At 34.8% G+C, this 17,129-nt stretch overlaps 1 protein-coding gene across 1 annotated transcript in view; it reads left to right on the top strand.

Moving 5' to 3' along the window:
- TSGA10 (testis specific 10) overlaps positions 1–17,129 on the top strand; it is a 75,109-nt gene that overhangs the window by 20,396 nt on the left and 37,584 nt on the right. Inside the window, exons 9-10 of the mRNA XM_082672639.1 lie at positions 11,266–11,381; positions 14,039–14,193. Coding sequence (XP_082528765.1) covers positions 11,266–11,381; positions 14,039–14,193 — 271 coding nt within the window. The remainder of the gene's footprint in view (positions 1–11,265; positions 11,382–14,038; positions 14,194–17,129) is intronic.

The raw sequence follows: 17,129 nt of genomic DNA, 5'->3' as shown, positions 1-17,129 counted from the left end.
TCCAGTTTTCCCAGCACCACTTATTGAAGAGGCTGTCCTTTCTCCACTGTACATTCCTGCCACCTTTATCAAAGATAAGGTGTCCATATGTGCGTGGGTTTATCTCTGGTCTTTCTATCCTGTTCCATTGATCTATCTTTCTGCTTTTGTGCCAGTACCATACTGTCTTGATTACTGTAGCTTTGTAGTATAGTCTGAAGTCAGGGAGCCTGATTCCTCCAGCTCCGTTTTTCGTTCTCAAGATTGCTTTGGCTATTCGGGGTCTTTTGTGAAATTTTTTGTTCTAGTTCTGTGAAAAATTCCAGTGGTAGTTTGATAGGGATTGCATTGAATCTATAGATTGCTTTGGGTAGTAGAGTCATTTTCACAATGTTGATTCTTCCAGTCCAAGAACGTGGTATATCTCTCCATCTGTTTGTATCATCTCTAATTTCTTTCATCAGTGTCTTATAATTTTCTGCATACAGGTCTTTTGTCTCCTTAGGGAGGTTTATTCCTAGATATTTTATTCTTTTTGTTGCAGTGGTAAATGGGAGTGTTTTCTTGATTTCAATTTCAGATTTTTCATCATTAGTATATAGGAATGCCAGAGATTTCTGTGCATTAATTTTGTATCCTGCTACTTTACCAAATTCATTGATTAGCTCTAGTAGTTTTCTGGTAGCATCTTTAGGATTCTCTATGTATAGTATCATGTCATCTGCAAACAGTGACAGCTTTACTTCTTTTCCGATTTGGATTCCTTTTATTTCCTTTTCTTCTCTGATTGCTGTGGCTAAAACTTCCAAAACTATGTTGAATAACAGTGATGAGAGTGGGCAACCTTGTCTTGTTCCTGATCTTAGTGGAAATGCTTTCAGTTTTTCACCATTGAGGACAGTGTTGGCTGTGGGCTTGTCATATATGGCCTTTATTATGTTGAGGAAAGTTCCCGCTATGCCTACTTCTGCAGGGTTTTTATCATAAATGGGTGTTGAATTTTGTCAAAAGCTTTCTCTGCATCTATTGAGATGATCATATGGTTTTTCTCCTTCAATTTGTTAATATGGTTTATCACATTGATAGATTTGCGTATATTGAAGAATCCTTGCATTCCTGGAATAAACCCCACTTGATCATGGTGTATGATCCTTTTAATGTGCTGTTGGATTCTGTTTGCTAGTATTTTGTTGAGGATTTTTGCATCTATGTTCATCAGTGATATTGGCCTGTAGTTTTCTTTCTTTGTGACATCCTTGTCTGGTTTTGATATCAAGGTGATGGTGGCCTCGTAGAAGGAATTTGGGAGTGTTCCTCCCTCTGCTATATTTTGGAAGAGTTTGAGAAGGATAGGTGTTAGCTCTTCTCTAAATGTTTGATAGAATTCGCCTGTGAAGCCATCTGGTCCTGGGCTTTTGTTTGTTGGAAGATTTTTAATCACAGTTGCAATTTCATTACTTGTGATTGGTCTGTTTATATTTTCTATTTCTTCCTGATTCAGTCTTGGCAGGTTGTGCCTTTCTAAGAATTTGTCCATTTCTTCCAGGTTGTCCATTTTATTGGCATAGAGTTGCTTGTAGTAATCTCTCATGATCTTTTTTATTTCTGCAGTGTCAGTTGTTACTTCTCCTTTTTCATTTCTGATTCTATTGATTTGAGTCTTCTCCCTTTTTTTCTTGATGAGTCTGGCTAGTGGTTTATCTATTTTGTTTATCTTCTCAAAGAACCAGCTTTTACTTTTATTGATCTTTGCTACTGTTTCCTTCATTTCTTTTTCATTTATTTCTGATCTGATTTTAATGATTTCTTTCCTTCTGCTAGCTTTGGGGTTTTTTTGTTCTTCTTTCTCTAATTGCTTGAAGTGCAAGGTTAGGTTGTTTATTCGAGATGTTTCCTGCTTCTTAAGATGGGCTTGTATTGCTATAAACTTCCCCCTTAGAACTGCTTTTGCTGCATCCCATAGGTTTTGGGTCGTTGTGTCTCCATTGTCATTTGTTTCTATGTATTTTTTTATTTCCTCTTTGATTTCTTCAGTGATCACTTCATTATTAAGTAGTGTATTGTTTAGCCTCCGTGTGTTTGTATTTTTTACAGATCTTTTCCTGTAATTGATATCTAGTCTCATGGCGTTGTGGTCGGAAAAGATACTTGATACAATTTCAATTTTCTTAAATGCTTGTTGGTATTTATCCAAAGGAGTTGAAAATGTATGTCCACACAAAAACCTACATGCAGCGTTTATAGCAGCTTTAGCCATAATTGTCCAAATTTGGAAACAACCAAAGTCTATTCTAGGACTCTGAGCTGGAGATGACAACTGTATGTCAGATCCCATATTAATGTCATACTGAGAACCCTCACTATCTGTTTTCTGGCCAGACAAATCACCTGATAACACATTTTCCCCAATTGCTTTAAAAATCTACGATTTGGTTCTGATTCTGTCATTTTGTGAAGGAAGCATTCTGTGCAGTGAGGTTTATAATAAGTGCAGATTTCTCATCTTGAATTTTAAGTCTTAGAATCATTCTGAGATAACAAAGCATGAATTTCAGCCTCTGCTAATCAAACTGTTGCTTGTAATATTATTTGTTAAAATGCTGAGTGGAAACTATAAAAAACTGTCACCATACATTGCAGCTTGGTTTATCAGTGCTGTCGTCTGTAGCGTTTTCTATTTCACTGGTGTGAGTTTCTCTGGAGAGTCTACTTGATTATAACCAACTATGTGTAAAAGCATTATTTTGAGTGTCTCTGAATGAGTGTCTCCCTTAGAAATGGACAGAAGTGTATACATCTGAGCTCTAATGGAGGGTGCAACTTGAGAACTAAATGGTAATTTGTTTTGAGAATAAGACCATACAGAGAAATCAGGGGAATCGCACCCCATGGCAGATCCCTGATTTTTAACACCTCCTCCTAAGGCTGCACAGAGGGTTGGTTTTAAGCCCCAAAATAGGCATTTGATAAAAACCATGTTAGATAGCTTAACCAAAGCCCCTTTGGGCTTCGGTAAAAGCAACTCCTAAACATATCTTGAACAACTTTTCTGAGTGCCTGTTTTCTCATATTGGAGTTAGAAGAGTCTGCAAAAGAAGCTACCAGCTTTATTTCTAAAGTTTCTATTTCTTGAATATCTGTTTTCGGTGTGGGTTTATTGGTCAGTGATTTAAAGGTCTAATCTGAGAACTTCGGATTATGAATGTAGTTTTCCATTTTTCCTTTTTCTTATTAGGTATATTCTTGTGTTGTGCAGGGGTCTTATGGCTATTTGGGAAGATATGTGGCTGCAGTGCAGTTTAACAGGATAAGGACGGCCACAGTGTAAACCGGAAGGTTTTGCCACATCCTCCGCTTGTCTTTTCTGGACTCATTCATTATCATATGCATTGATATACTTATTATTGCAATATATTTATGGCTCTTATATTAGCATCCATTTTTTAAAGAATTTTTTAATGGAGTTGATTTACAGTATTGTGTTAGTTTCAGGTGTACAGCACAGTGAATCAGTTATATACATATACATATATATATTCCTTTTCAGATTCTTTTCCCTTATAGGTTATTACAAAATATTGAGTATAATACCCTGTGCTCTACAGTATGTCCTTGTTGGTTATCTATTTTATACATAGTAGTGTGTATATGTTAATCCCAACCTCCTAATTTATCCTTTCTCCCACCCTTCTTTCCCCTTTGGTAACCATAAGTTTGTTTTCTATGTCTGTGAATCTCTTTCTGTTTTGTAAATAAGTTCATTTGATCATTTTTTTTAGATTCCACATACAAGCGACATCATATATTTGTCTTTGTCTGGCTTACTTCACTTAATATGCTGATCTCTAGGTCCATCTATGTTGCTGCAAATGGCATTATTTCATTCTTTTTTATGGCTGAGTAATGTTCCATTGTATATATGTACCACATCTTCTTTATCCATTCATCTGTCGATGGACAATTAGGTTGCTTCCATGTCTTGGCTATTGTAAAGAGTGTGCCAGTGATCATTGGGGTACATGTATCTTTTCACAGTACGGTTTTCTCCAGATATATGTCCAGGAGTAGGATTTCAGTATCATACTGTAGCTCTATTTTTAGTTTTTTAAGGAACCTCCATTCTGTTCTCCATAGGGGCTATACCAATTTACATTCCCACCAACAGTGTAGGAGGGTTCCTCTTTCTCCACACCCTCTCCAGCATTAATTATTTGTAGACTTTTTGATGATGGCCATTCTGACTGGTGTGAGGTGATACCTCATTGTAGTTTTGATTTGCATTTCTTTAATAATTAGCGATGTTGAGCATCTTTTAATGTTCCTGTTGGACATCTGTATGTCTTTGGAGAAGTGTCTATTTAGATCTTCTTACCATTTTTTGATTGTGTTGTTTATTTTTTTGATATTGAGCAGTATGATTAACATGCATTTTAAAAGTGTTTTACAAGAAGAAAGCTAAGAAAATAATCCGTCAGGGCCTTTGAAGGGATTCTTCTTGGACTACAGTAGAATTTAACTATATTTTAAAATATTTTATTACTGTTGATTTACTATGCATTGGTGCTTTTTTTCCCAGATGCATACTGAATGAGGGTTATCAGGTAGGATCTTCTAACAGTCAAGTATAGTGCACAGAATGTTGGTCTCCGTTGTCAAGGGCAGCTCTCCACCAAAAGCCAGATAAGTACCACTGTAAATCCTTGCTGCCCTGATCCTATAACCCAAGGACACAGTGGTGGTTCCCCTGATAGCTTCCAGGGCAGCCAAACTGTTTTCCAAAATTGTTTTACCATTTTATATTCCCACCAGCCGTGCATGAGAGTGCAGTTGCGTTATATCCTGATCAACATTTGATATCATCTGTCTTTTTACTTTAGTTATACTAGTGGGTGTGTAGTATCTGACTGTAGTTTTAATTTGCTTTTCCCTAATGATCAGTGATATTGATTATCTGTTCATTTACTTATTTGCCATTCCTATATCTTCTTTAGTGAAATATCTGTTCAAGTATTTGCCCATTTTTATTGGTTTGTTTATCTCTTTATCATTAACTTATAAAAGTCCTTTATAGGGTCTAGATACAAATTTTTTGTCAGATACATGTTTTGCAAATATCTTGCCCCAGTATAGAGCTTGCCTTTTTATTTTGTTATCAGTGTCTTTTGATGAGCAAAGACTTTAAATTTTGATGAAGCACAATTGAAATTATTTTTCATTTATATCATGCTTTTTGTGTTCTATTTAAGAAATCTTTGCCAAACCTAAGGTCACTAAAAATTTTTGCTGTGTTTGCTTCTAGCAGTTTTATAGTTCTACCTCTTACATAAATGTAAGGTCTGTAATCCTTTTTGAATTAATTTTTGTGTAAAGTATGAGATAAAAGTAGAGGTAGTTTTTTTGTTTGTTTTTTGTATATGGGTATCCATTAGTTATTTGTTAAGATTATCCATTCATCCACTGAATTGCCTTGGCATCTTAGTGAAAAAATTGGTTGACCACATATGTGAGTCTGTTTCAGGACTCTATTCCATCAATCTATTTCTCCATCTTTATGCTAGTATCACTCTGTCTTGATAATTGAAGCTGCATAATTAGTCTTGAAATCAAGTACTGTTAAGTCCTTCAACTTAGTTCATTTTCAAAATTGTTTTGGCTGTCCTAGATCCTTCACATTTTCATATAAATTTTAGGATCATCTTGTCAACATATACAAATTATTATTGGGATTTTGCTTAGAATTATGTGGAATCTACAGATCAGTTTTGGAAAATTAACTATGAACAATATTGAGCCTTTTGTTCCATAAACAGAAAATCTCTCTCTATTTATTTAGATCTTTTAAAATTTCTCTCAACAGTGTTTTATATTTTTTCATTGTACAAATCTTGTACACTCTTTGTCATATTTATACCTAAGTATTTCACATTCTTTATGCTATTATAAATGCTTTTTAAATTTCAGTTTCCTATTGTTTTTTTGCTATTACAAGCAGACCTTGGAAATATTGCATCTTCTGTTCCAGACCACTGCAATAAAGCAAATATCACAATAAAGCAAGTCACATAAATTGTTTGGCTTCTTAGTACATGTAAAAGTTATGTTTACACTATACTGTAGTCTCTTAAGTGTGCAGTACCATTATGTCTAAAAAACAATGTACACACCTCAATTTAAAAAGACTTTATTGGACGTCCCTGGTGGCACAGTGTTTAAGAATCCGCCTACCAATGCAGGGGACATGGGTTCAAGCCCTGGTCCAGGAAGATCCCACATGCCATGGAGCACCTAAGCCCATGCGCCACAACTACTGAGCCCGCGTGCTGCAACTACTGAAGCCCGTGTGCCTAGAGCCTGTGCTCTGCAACAAGAGAAGCCACTGCAATGAGAAGCCCGTGCATTGCAACAAAGAGTAGCCCCCACTCACCGCAACTAGAGAAAGCCCGCACATGGCAATGAAGACCCAACGCAGCCATAAATAAATAAATAAAATAAAAAGACTTTATTGCTAAAAAATGCTAACTATCATTTGAGCCTTTAGCAAGTCAATCTTTTTGCTGGTGGAGGGTTTGAAATATTTTGAAAATTACCAAGATGTGACACAGAGACATGAAGTGAGCAAACGCTGTTAGAAAAATGGTGTTAATAGATTTGTATGATGTAGGGTTGCCACAAACCTTCAATTTGTAAAAAAAAAAAAATGCAATATCTGCAAAGTGCAGTAAAGCAAAATGCAATAAAATGAGGTATTCCTGTGTAAGAAACAAAATTGATTTTTGTGTACTGCTCTTGTATGTTGCAATCTTGCTAAAACTCACTTGTTAAGATAGTTTTTTTTGGTAGATTCAGTAGGATTTTCTACATAGATTATCATGTTATCTGTGAATAGAGAGTTTTGCTTCTTCTTTTCCAATCTGAATGCCTGTTTCTTTTTCTTGCCTTATTTCTCTGGCTAGAACCTCTAGTATAATGTTGAATAGAAGGATGAGAACAGTCATCCTTGTTTTATTCTTAATCTTAGTGGGAAAGCATTCAACCATTCACCATTGTGATGTTTGCTGTAGACTCTTTGTAGGTGCCTATTATCAGATTGAAAAAGTTCTATTCCTAATTTGCTGAGAGTTCATATGAAGAGTGGATATTGAGTTTTGTCAGATGTCTATTTTGCATCTATTAATGTGGTCATATGGCTTTTTTCTCTTTTTTTTAGGGTGTTAATATGGTGAATAACAAATAATTTTAGATTGTAAACCAACCTTGCATTCCTGAGTTAACTCCACTTGGACATGATGTATTATAGTTTTTCTATATCCTTGGATTTGATTTACTAAAATTGGTTAAAACTTCTTATGTGTATGCTTGTGATTTCTCTCAAAAGCATTATATTGATAGTTTTAGCTTTTATATTATGTCTTTTGTATGTGGTGTGATGTAGGGGTTAAGATTCATTTTTTTCCCCACATGGCAATTCAGTTGTTCCAATACCAATTGTTTCTTTTCCCCATTATATTGCTTTTTGTTGAGAATTAATTGACTGAATAAATGTGAGCCTATTTCTGGGCTCTCTATTATGGTTTCTATAGTAAGTCTTAAAGTCAGGTTTGGTAAGTCTTCTAACTTTTCATCTCACGTTTTCAATTTTTTTTTTTTTTTTTTTTTTTTTGCGGTACACGGGCCTCTCACTGTTGTGGCCTCTCCCGTTGCAGAGCATAGGCTCCGGACGTGCAGGCTCAGCGGCCATGGCTCACGGGTCCAGCCGCTCAGCGGCATGTGGGATCTTCCCGGACCGGGGCACGAACCTGTGTCCCCTGCATCAGCAGGTGGACTCTCAACCACTGCACCACCAGGGGAGCCCTCATGTTTTCAATTTATTTGTCCTTTTATACTTCATTCTGAGAAATATCCTCAATTGGTCTTTCAGTTTGCTAACTCATTGATCAGCTATATTCATTCTGCTATTTACACCATCTGTTTTTTTTTTCTTTTCATTTCATCTATTACATTTCTCATACTTGTCACATCTGTTTTTCCCCTTGGTTCTTTTTTCATATTGCTGATATCTTTCTCTTTCTTTTAATATGTTTATTAGTCTAATTAAAAATTTTTGATCTGTTTCTTCTAATATATCTGCTATTGCTGGATTCTGTAATCAGTATATTTTGTTTCTTTTGAAATGACTTGTCTTTTCAAATGTGTTGTCATTTTGGTCTGTGAGCACATTTTTCCATCGAGATATAAGTTATTATGTCATACAGTCCTTTGGGGGGAACAGCCTCACTGAGTTCACACTATGGGTGATGGAAGAGTCCTAAGATGGGAGAGACACCATAAAATTGCAATAACATTTTGTCTTACATAACATCTGCTTTGTCAGTTTTTCACCTTTTGCTCCCCTGGGTGAAGCAGCAGTAGGAGGCACTCCTTAACAACCTTGGCTGCATATTGAAATCAAATAAGGAACTTTAAAAAAAATAGTGATTCCTAATTCCCACCCTGAGATTTTGTTTGTTTGTTTGTTTTGCGGTGTGTGGGCTTCTCACTGTTGTGGCCTCTCCCGTTACGGAGCACAGGCTCTGGATGCGCAGGCTCAGCGGCCATGGCTCACGGGCCCAGCCACTCCGCGGCATGTGGGATCTTCCCAGATCGGGGCATGAACCCGTGTTCCCTGCATCGGCAGGTGGACTCTCAACCACTGTGACACCAGGGAAGTCCCCCCACCCTGAGATTTTTATTTATTTATTTTAGTTGTGCAGATTGGATTTGAGAATTTGTTTTACTTCTTAAATTTAAAATAATTTAAGGTGAAAGGAATTTGCAAAAATACAGAGAGATTCCTTCACCCAATTTCTCCCAGCTATTACATTTTATATAACTATAGTACAATATCAGAAGCAGAAATTGTCACTAGTTCAATGTGTATGTATAGTTTTATGTACTTTTATCATTGTATTCCATGGTATGGATGTACCACAGTTTAACCATTCATCTATTGAGGGACATTTTGATTGTTTCTAGTGTTTAGCTAACACAAATAAGGTAGACCTTATGTATTTAATGTAATTATTATATGTTAGGGCTCAAGTCTCCTGTTTTATTTGTTTTTTTGTTTGTTTCTTCCCTTTGTTTTTCTTATCTCTGTTTTCTTTTTCCCACCTTTCTGTGGGTTACTTGAACATTTTTAAGAATTTCATTTGGATCTATCTTTAATACTTTTGAGTATCTCTATGTAGATGTTTTCATTGGTTGCTCTAGATATTACATTATACACACAGCCTACGGGTGTCACATTTTATCAGTTTAAATGTAGAAATCTTGTGTCCCTTTAAATACTTTTACCCTCCTCCATTTATAATTGTCTTAATAGATACAGCTTTTTTTTTTGGCTCTACCCATGATTTACATTCCCTCAAAGCTGCTGTTTATGTTTTTCATTGATGTTTCTTTAGTTTAAGATTTCATGTATTATATGAGCCATTGTTTCTTTGAATATTATGTTTATTCTCTTGTGGAATTTTTATTAGGTGAATATTGGACCTTCTCATTCTATTCTTTATGTCTCTTAAACTTTATTTTGTATTTTTTCTATCTTTTTTTTCTGTGCTCTATTATAGGTAATTTCCTCTGATCTGGCTTTTTTTTTTTTCTTTCTATCTTACTAATTGTCTCTTTAGCTGTGTCTATTTTGTTCTTAAACTTGTCATTTGATGTTGTCCTTTTAAAAGTTTTATTTCAGTGACTTCAGTTTAATTTCCTGAAGTTCTCTTTGGTTCTTTTAAAAATCTGCTGGTTCTTTTTTCTTTTCATTGTGTATTCTATTACTTATGTTATGTCTTAGTATTTAAAACTTTTTAAATTGCTATTTAATAATGCTATAATCTGAAGTTCTTTGGGATTTAATTTAGTTTGTGTGTATTTTGACTCCCACTAAGTTTGGGTTGTTTCTTAATGTGTTTTTGAGATTGAATTGTGAGCTCATTTTCAACAGACCTTTGTCTGAGGTTTAGTTTGTGCCTGAGTTGAGGACATGTCCCTCCAGAGAACTTTTATTTCCACTGAGTGTTCTAGATTATATGACCATCCTGGAACCAGATTTTATTTTGATTTCTTATCTTGAGGTTGAGAATTCCCAATGAAGACTTTTAGTTATTTTTGTTACCCTGGCCCTAGCAATGTTTGGCAAGCTGATTTCTTCTAGTCCTCTCCAGTAATAGTGTAGCCCTTAGTGGCCTTATGGTAGAGGATCTTAATTCTTTTTTTTTTTTCTTTTTTGGCCATGCCACATGGCCTGTGGGATCTTAACTCCCCAACCAGGGATCAAACCTGGGCCCTCAGCAGTGAGAACACAGAGTCTTAATCACTGGACCACCAGGGAATTCCCGGACCTTAGTTCTAATACTTGTGTTGCAGCCATCTCTGTGGCCTCATCTTCTGTTTCTGAGTTAAAAGGCAAGACTCTAGGCCACAGAGACAGGCAAACCCCAACTGTATCTAACATAACATCAGTTCATTGTCTTATTGCTCTGATTTGGCTCCAGGGGACTTCCCTTACAAATCCTTCTAAGTTTTGCTATACATTTAAAAGGATGCTTCTTACATCATATTTAGTATGTGTAAGTGTTTTGTGGTGAGAGGACTTTCAGATTATCTAGCTTCCATATTTCCAGAAATTATAGTCTGTTTACTTATTAATATTTGTTTATTGACTGTGAACTCCATGAGACCAGGGCCACTGCCCACCTAGTTCACCATAGCTTCCTCAACACCTAGTGCCTGGTACATACTAGCCACTTAATAAATGTTTGTGGACTCAATGAAATGCTATTCATTACAGATTTATTTGTAATAGTGAAAACCTGAAATGAACCTAAATGTCTAATATTAGGGGAGTACTTAAGTAAATGGTTACTGCTCATATAAGGTTTTTCAGCCAAAAAATGATAATTTGGAGGGCTGAATAATAAGACTAAAAAATATTAAAGATTAAGTGTAGGTGGAAAAAAATCAGGATTCAGTTTTGAATTTAGAATATCGTAACTTTAAAATACGTGTAGCCAAAAAAATACGAACTAATGAACACCAAAATGCTAATAGTTGCTTATGTTGGAGTGGCGGATTGAATATCCCTTTTTATCCTTTATATTTCAAACCTCCTATAATGTGTTTTTATAATGAAAATACTAAGAAGAAAAAAATGTACATTAGTATTCTTAAAAGTTTTTAGATTTAAATACACTAAAAAGTTGATAAAACAAAATTTCAGAATTAGTTTCATTATTAAAATGTTTACAGACTTTTATATGAAAACACAGAAAAAGATCTTTCTGATACTCAACGATACCTTGCTAAGAAAAAATATGAGCTACAGCTTACTCAGGAGAAAATTATGTGCTTGGATGAAAAAATTGGTGAGTTGTTTTTTTTTTCCCTGATGTTACTTTTTTTTTAAAGTCTGGTTTAAAAAAAGTTTTCTTCTCTTCAGTTATAACATAGATAAACTTAGAAATATGCCCTTAAAGTTTTTTAGTCAGAAATCATGGGAAAATATATTTTTCTTTGATAATAAAAATTTTTACTTAAATTTAGGACCATAAATACTTAGACATGGCTTCATATTTTTCAACGAAGAAATAGCTAAACAAAGCAGCAATACTTTGTAAATTTATGATGATCAATTTTGAATTTATAAGTTTTTGTATTATATGTCATGCCCATAGCTGTTGTAATGAAATACATTACATATATACTATCTTTGGTGGAAAGTGTACATATATTTGGCTATATCTATGGTATCACTTGAGTTTATAAAGATTATTTTTATAAAGTCTCCTATTATTGTTTCTTACCAGTGATCTTTATGAAAATATGGTTATAACTTTAAAGTAAAATTTTGGTCAAGACTATAAAAGAGCCCATTTTAAAACAACAAATATTTTTAAGATTTACTATTATGCAGTTCAAAAATATCTGACATAAGCAATTAGGTGGGTGGAGGTGCTTTTTATTGAGACAGGAAGTATTAAAAGAAAATATAAAAGGGGAAGATTGAAGAACTCATTTCTGGATATTTTAAGTTCAAGTAAAAAGGTAGGGTAAGCAGGTAAATAGATAAGTTTGTATCTCAGATGAGAAATCTAAGCTAAAGATATACATTTGGGACACATCAGCATATAAATGTTATTTTAAAACCATGAAATCACCTAGGGGAAATATAGAGAATGAGGAGAAGAGGATCCAGGACTCAGTAAGAAGAAGCCAAAGACATAGGAAGAAAACCCAGAAGTGAGTGTCATTTTGGGAAGCAAGAAAGCAACATGTTTTAAAAAGGAGGATATGATCAATTGTCAGATACTTTCAAGAAGCAAAATAAGATGAGAATGAAAAAACATTTATTGGATTGGCACATTGGAGGTTTTGGTAGCACTGACCCCCCCAAAAAGTTTGAATTACAGTGTTAGATGTGGAAGATGGGGTAGGTTGACGAATGATTGGGAAGTGAGGAGGTAGAGACAGGAGAGAATAGAAGTCTTAAGAAGTTTGTCTATTAAGAGTAGTAGAAAAATGGGGTGGTAGCTTAAGTGGAATGTGGGGTTGAGGATTTTTTTAAGCTAGGATATACTAGTTGTTTTAGAGTTTATTTTATGCCAATGGGAATGAACTCAGATAACAGAACACCCAAAACATGTGGTTTGCCTGGAAAAGGGATGTGATGTATTATATAAATCACCCTCTTGGCATATGAGATTACGTCTCTTAGTGGTGCACTGGGTGGCCCTTGGTGGGCATTTACTTAGAGGTCTAGTCACACAGAGCTTCCTTAGTAGAGCTCTAGACCAGTGGTTCTCAAACTTCAGTCTTTACCTGGAGAGCTAAACCTCATTGAGCTGGGCTCCTCGAAGTAGGATACGGCCAGGGCTTTTGTATCCTTACCAATTTCCTCAAGTGGTTCTCAAACTTTATTGTGCATTAGAATCACTTGGGAGGGGTGCTTGTTAAAACATAAATTGGTCTGCCCACTCAGAATTTCTAATTCAGTAGGACTAGGATGGGACCTAAGAATTTGTATTTCTCACAAGTTCCCAGGTGCTGCCAATGGTGCTGGTTGAGAAACCACAATTTAGAAACCACTATTCCACACCATCTTTCAGTCCTTCAACAGTGACCTTGGCTTGCCAGCGTTCTTACAAATCAAATCAGACTTCCTGGGATGATTTTTTTTCTAGGAATTTTTATAACACTACTTTAGAAAAACCAAAATACTAGAAGATATTTGACTCTGAAGATGACTTAACTGGATATTTTATTAAGATCTGTTAGTTACCAGCTTACATCCAACAGTGATTCTAAGCTAGAGGGAGGTGAAATTAGAGGGGGGAAGATTGATAGTCCACGTGCTACATCCACACACCCTCCCTACCCCACCACACATCCTACTTTGAGAACTTGTTATAAAGAACTTTCCTTTGCTGTTCTTTTTTTAAAAAATATACTTTATTGAAGTATAGTTGATTTCCAATGTTGTGTTAATTTCTGCTGTACAGCAAAGTGATTCAGTTATACATATATATCTATATATACATTCTTTATCATATTCTTTTCCGTTATTTTTTTTGAATTTATTTTATTTTTTTATACAGCAGATTCTTATTAGTTATCTATTTTATACATTTAGTGTATATATGTCAATCCCAATCTCCCAATTCATCACACCACCTCCCCCCACACCTCTTTCCCTCGTTGGTGTTTGTTCTTTACATCTGTGTCTCTATTTCTTCCTTGCAAACCGGTTCATCTGTACCATTTTTCTAGATTCCACATATATCCTTTGCTGTTCTAATTCAAATGTATTAATTGTGCTTTTACATTTATATCATTTAAAATTTCATGATTAACCTTCATTTTTAATCACTAACAACAAAAGCCATTATTTATTTGGGATACAGTACTTTATATTTAGTCATTGAATATAATACAGGATAATTTTCTTTGAAAAGTATTTCACTCTGCTTGAACTGGAAAAAAATTTATCTTGATTAAAACAATGCCTTTATGATTACACATTTAGATAATTTTACAAGACAAAGTATTGCCCAGCGAGAAGAAATCAGCATTCTCGGTGCAACCCTCAATGATCTGGCTAAAGAAAAGGAATGCCTGCAAGCATGTTTGGATAAAAAATCTGAGAATATTGCATCCCTTGGAGAGAGTTTGGCAATGAAAGTATGTTCTGACAACCGTGGTTTAAAAGAAATGTTTGAACTTGAATCTGAATAAAATAATAGGATTTTCTCAATTTTTTCCTAGAGAGCTAAAACTTTAAAATCTGATTTTGAAATATTTCAAGATAGTCTTAGGAAATATGTGTTCAAATTCACTAGCTAATATTTTGAAATAGATTTTTCTTTCATCACTTTATGATCAACATTCACTAACAATAACTAATTCAAATATCAAAATGTAAAGCATAATAAAAAAAAAGCAGTGAGACTGATTTCTTTTTAAAAGCACGCCAGAACTTACGTTTTCAGGTAGCCACCTTGGGAGGCAATATGTGTATTTCATTAAAACCACCTTTGTAATTGTATTCAGAACTGGGGCACGTTGTTACATCATCCTTAGCCTTGAGAGTGGATCACATGGAACTGGTGAATAAAGTTAGATGATAAGCTTCATCCCACATTTCTGTTGTTCAAACAACAACAACAACAACAAAAAGGTGTTCTCAAAAAGGCAGGGATATATTGACCCCCTTTTCTAGCTCATAAGCTGATTCTGAAGGCAATTCCTAAACTGTTTTCCACAAATGTTTTAAGCAAAGGCAGCATCTCTGGCATAAGGTCTTTCCCCTCTCTAAGGGAACTAATTCATTCATTTATCCAGCCATCCATCCATTCAACAAACATTTATTGACATGTACCAGGAATTATGTTAGAAACTGAGGTTGAGTGGGCATACCTTCCAAAGGCCTATGGTATAATTCAGAGAAAGATAAAGAAAGAGGCTGTTATGATAGAATGTGCTAAGTACCATAATGACGTATGCACAATGTATGAGTGAAGTTTGTCAGAAACATACCTGATTCAGCCTGGGGGTTGGATTAGGGGAGGGAGAAGATCTAGGAAGCCTTCCACACGGTGATGGTGCCTACACTGCCCTGAAAGATGACTAGGAATTAGCCAAGAAAAGATTTAGAGAAAGGGGACAGTGAGAGAAAGAGTGATCCAGACAGGCAGAGCACTTTTTAGAGAAAGGGTGATCCAAACAAGTAGAGCAGATTATATGAAAGCCCAGTGGCTCTCATAAGAGAATTTCATGAGATTTCTTGATAGTTTAATATGTCCAGAGAATAGAGTGCAAAGGGGAGTATGGGGGGATGAAGGGGGGGGCGGTGGTAAAAGATGAGGTGGGATAGATAAGCAACAAATCAGAACTACACATGATATTGAGTTTAGTTTCCATCATCATGGACATAGAGGAACATTGAAATAATGAAAATGAAATGTTACAATTAGATCATTAAAACATTATCCTAGCCCTTGTTAATCTACATAAAAGGTGGATTGTAGGGAAATGAGAGTAGCGACAAGGACACTAGTTAGGAGTAAAATGATAAGAACTGTATTAGGAGAGTGGCAGTATCCATGAGAGAAATAGACAACTCTAGGAAGTAAGACTGACAAGATGCGCTTTCTGACTTCAGAACCAAATGAATAGTTCCTATGTGTGAAGTAGGAAACACAGGACACAGAACAAGCTTAGAGAGGAAGATTATTGACATGCCTTTGGGACATGTAGTGAAATATTCATAGGCTCTTGGATTTTAAGGTTTGGAGAGAAAATTGAAGTTAATAGATTTGGGAATCATGAGCACAATTGAAGTTATCAAAATACATGAGATAGTAAATTTTGGCTTTTAACTTGTTGAAAAGTCTGACTCATTATAGTTAATACCTTTTAATATTTTTGAAATTTTATGGTATTTTGGGGGGTGGGATTTTGTTTCTCATTATATTCAAACCACTTTTTGAATAGTTAAACATGATTTGCTTTAGAAACAAATTACTCAATTCTTTCTGAATATCTGTTCCTTCTGTTATATCTTGTATTTCACATTTCTTCCATTCTACTAACTGTACCAATATTATCTTTTCCTTCACAAAGAATATTGAGTTGCAAGTCTATTTCAAAATTAAGAGTTTTGTATAGGATTATGAATGTAAACGCATCCATCCTATGAAAGGAAAATAACTTTTTAAAGCAGTGTTAGACATTCAAAAGAGGAAATGTTCTCTAGAGTGATATTTCAGAGCTGAATTTATAATGCCTTTCAGTGAAAAGCAGTAGTTTTATAGTTTAATCTGGAGATCACAGAAATAAATTACCAAGGAAAAGTCTATATTATAGTGAATAAGGTGAATTTTTACTGGTAATCATAGTTTTAAAAGATGTTCTACTACCTGCTACCAATTAAAGTTAGAAAATTCAATAGCCAGTTCACCGATTTTTGAATCATAAAAGCCAGAATTATTTGTGTAAAATTTTAGTTTGTTTCTTTTTTCTGAGTAGATTTATGACCATCCTGTCCAGGTTGAATTTTTAACAATTAACTTGAATCTATGTCACTGGTTAGACAGACGTATTGAGATTGTACAAGGAATATCAAATTGATAATGATGGCATAAATTTCAACAATTTAAGAAACAGTACTATTTGTGTCATATTAAGAGAAAAATAGGCTAAGAGGATATATTATTGGATTCTATACAGTAATTTTGTTGCCCTGGATACTTTACAGTGTTCTTAGAGAGTCTTTCAAGATGAATTTCTATTGATAAAGGAAAGTCCTTTTTAGGCTTATAAGCCATGTTTAAATTTTAACCAAGGAACTTCTGTCAGAAACACTAGAAGTTCAATGAGCTTTTCAGAATTTATTTAGAAGTGTATTAAGTTATATTTCGAAAGTATGTGTAAATATTCCATTTTAAGTGGTATTGTCTCTTTGAGTTTTTCTTCCATTGGCTTGTGCTTCTTAAAGGGGTTTAACAGTTTTGCTAATGGATATTTTAACCATACTTCAATACCTATTACTGCCAGATGTGGAATCTGTACCATTCTACCAGAAAGCAGAATGGGAAACCAGAGATAAAAATACCCTA

This window comes from Grampus griseus (genome assembly GCF_964374135.1).
Source record: "Grampus griseus genome assembly, chromosome: 15".
NCBI lineage: Eukaryota > Metazoa > Chordata > Mammalia > Artiodactyla > Delphinidae > Grampus > Grampus griseus.
The sequence above is the reverse complement of the archived record's forward strand: the minus strand, read 5'-3'. Positions and strand labels throughout refer to the sequence as shown.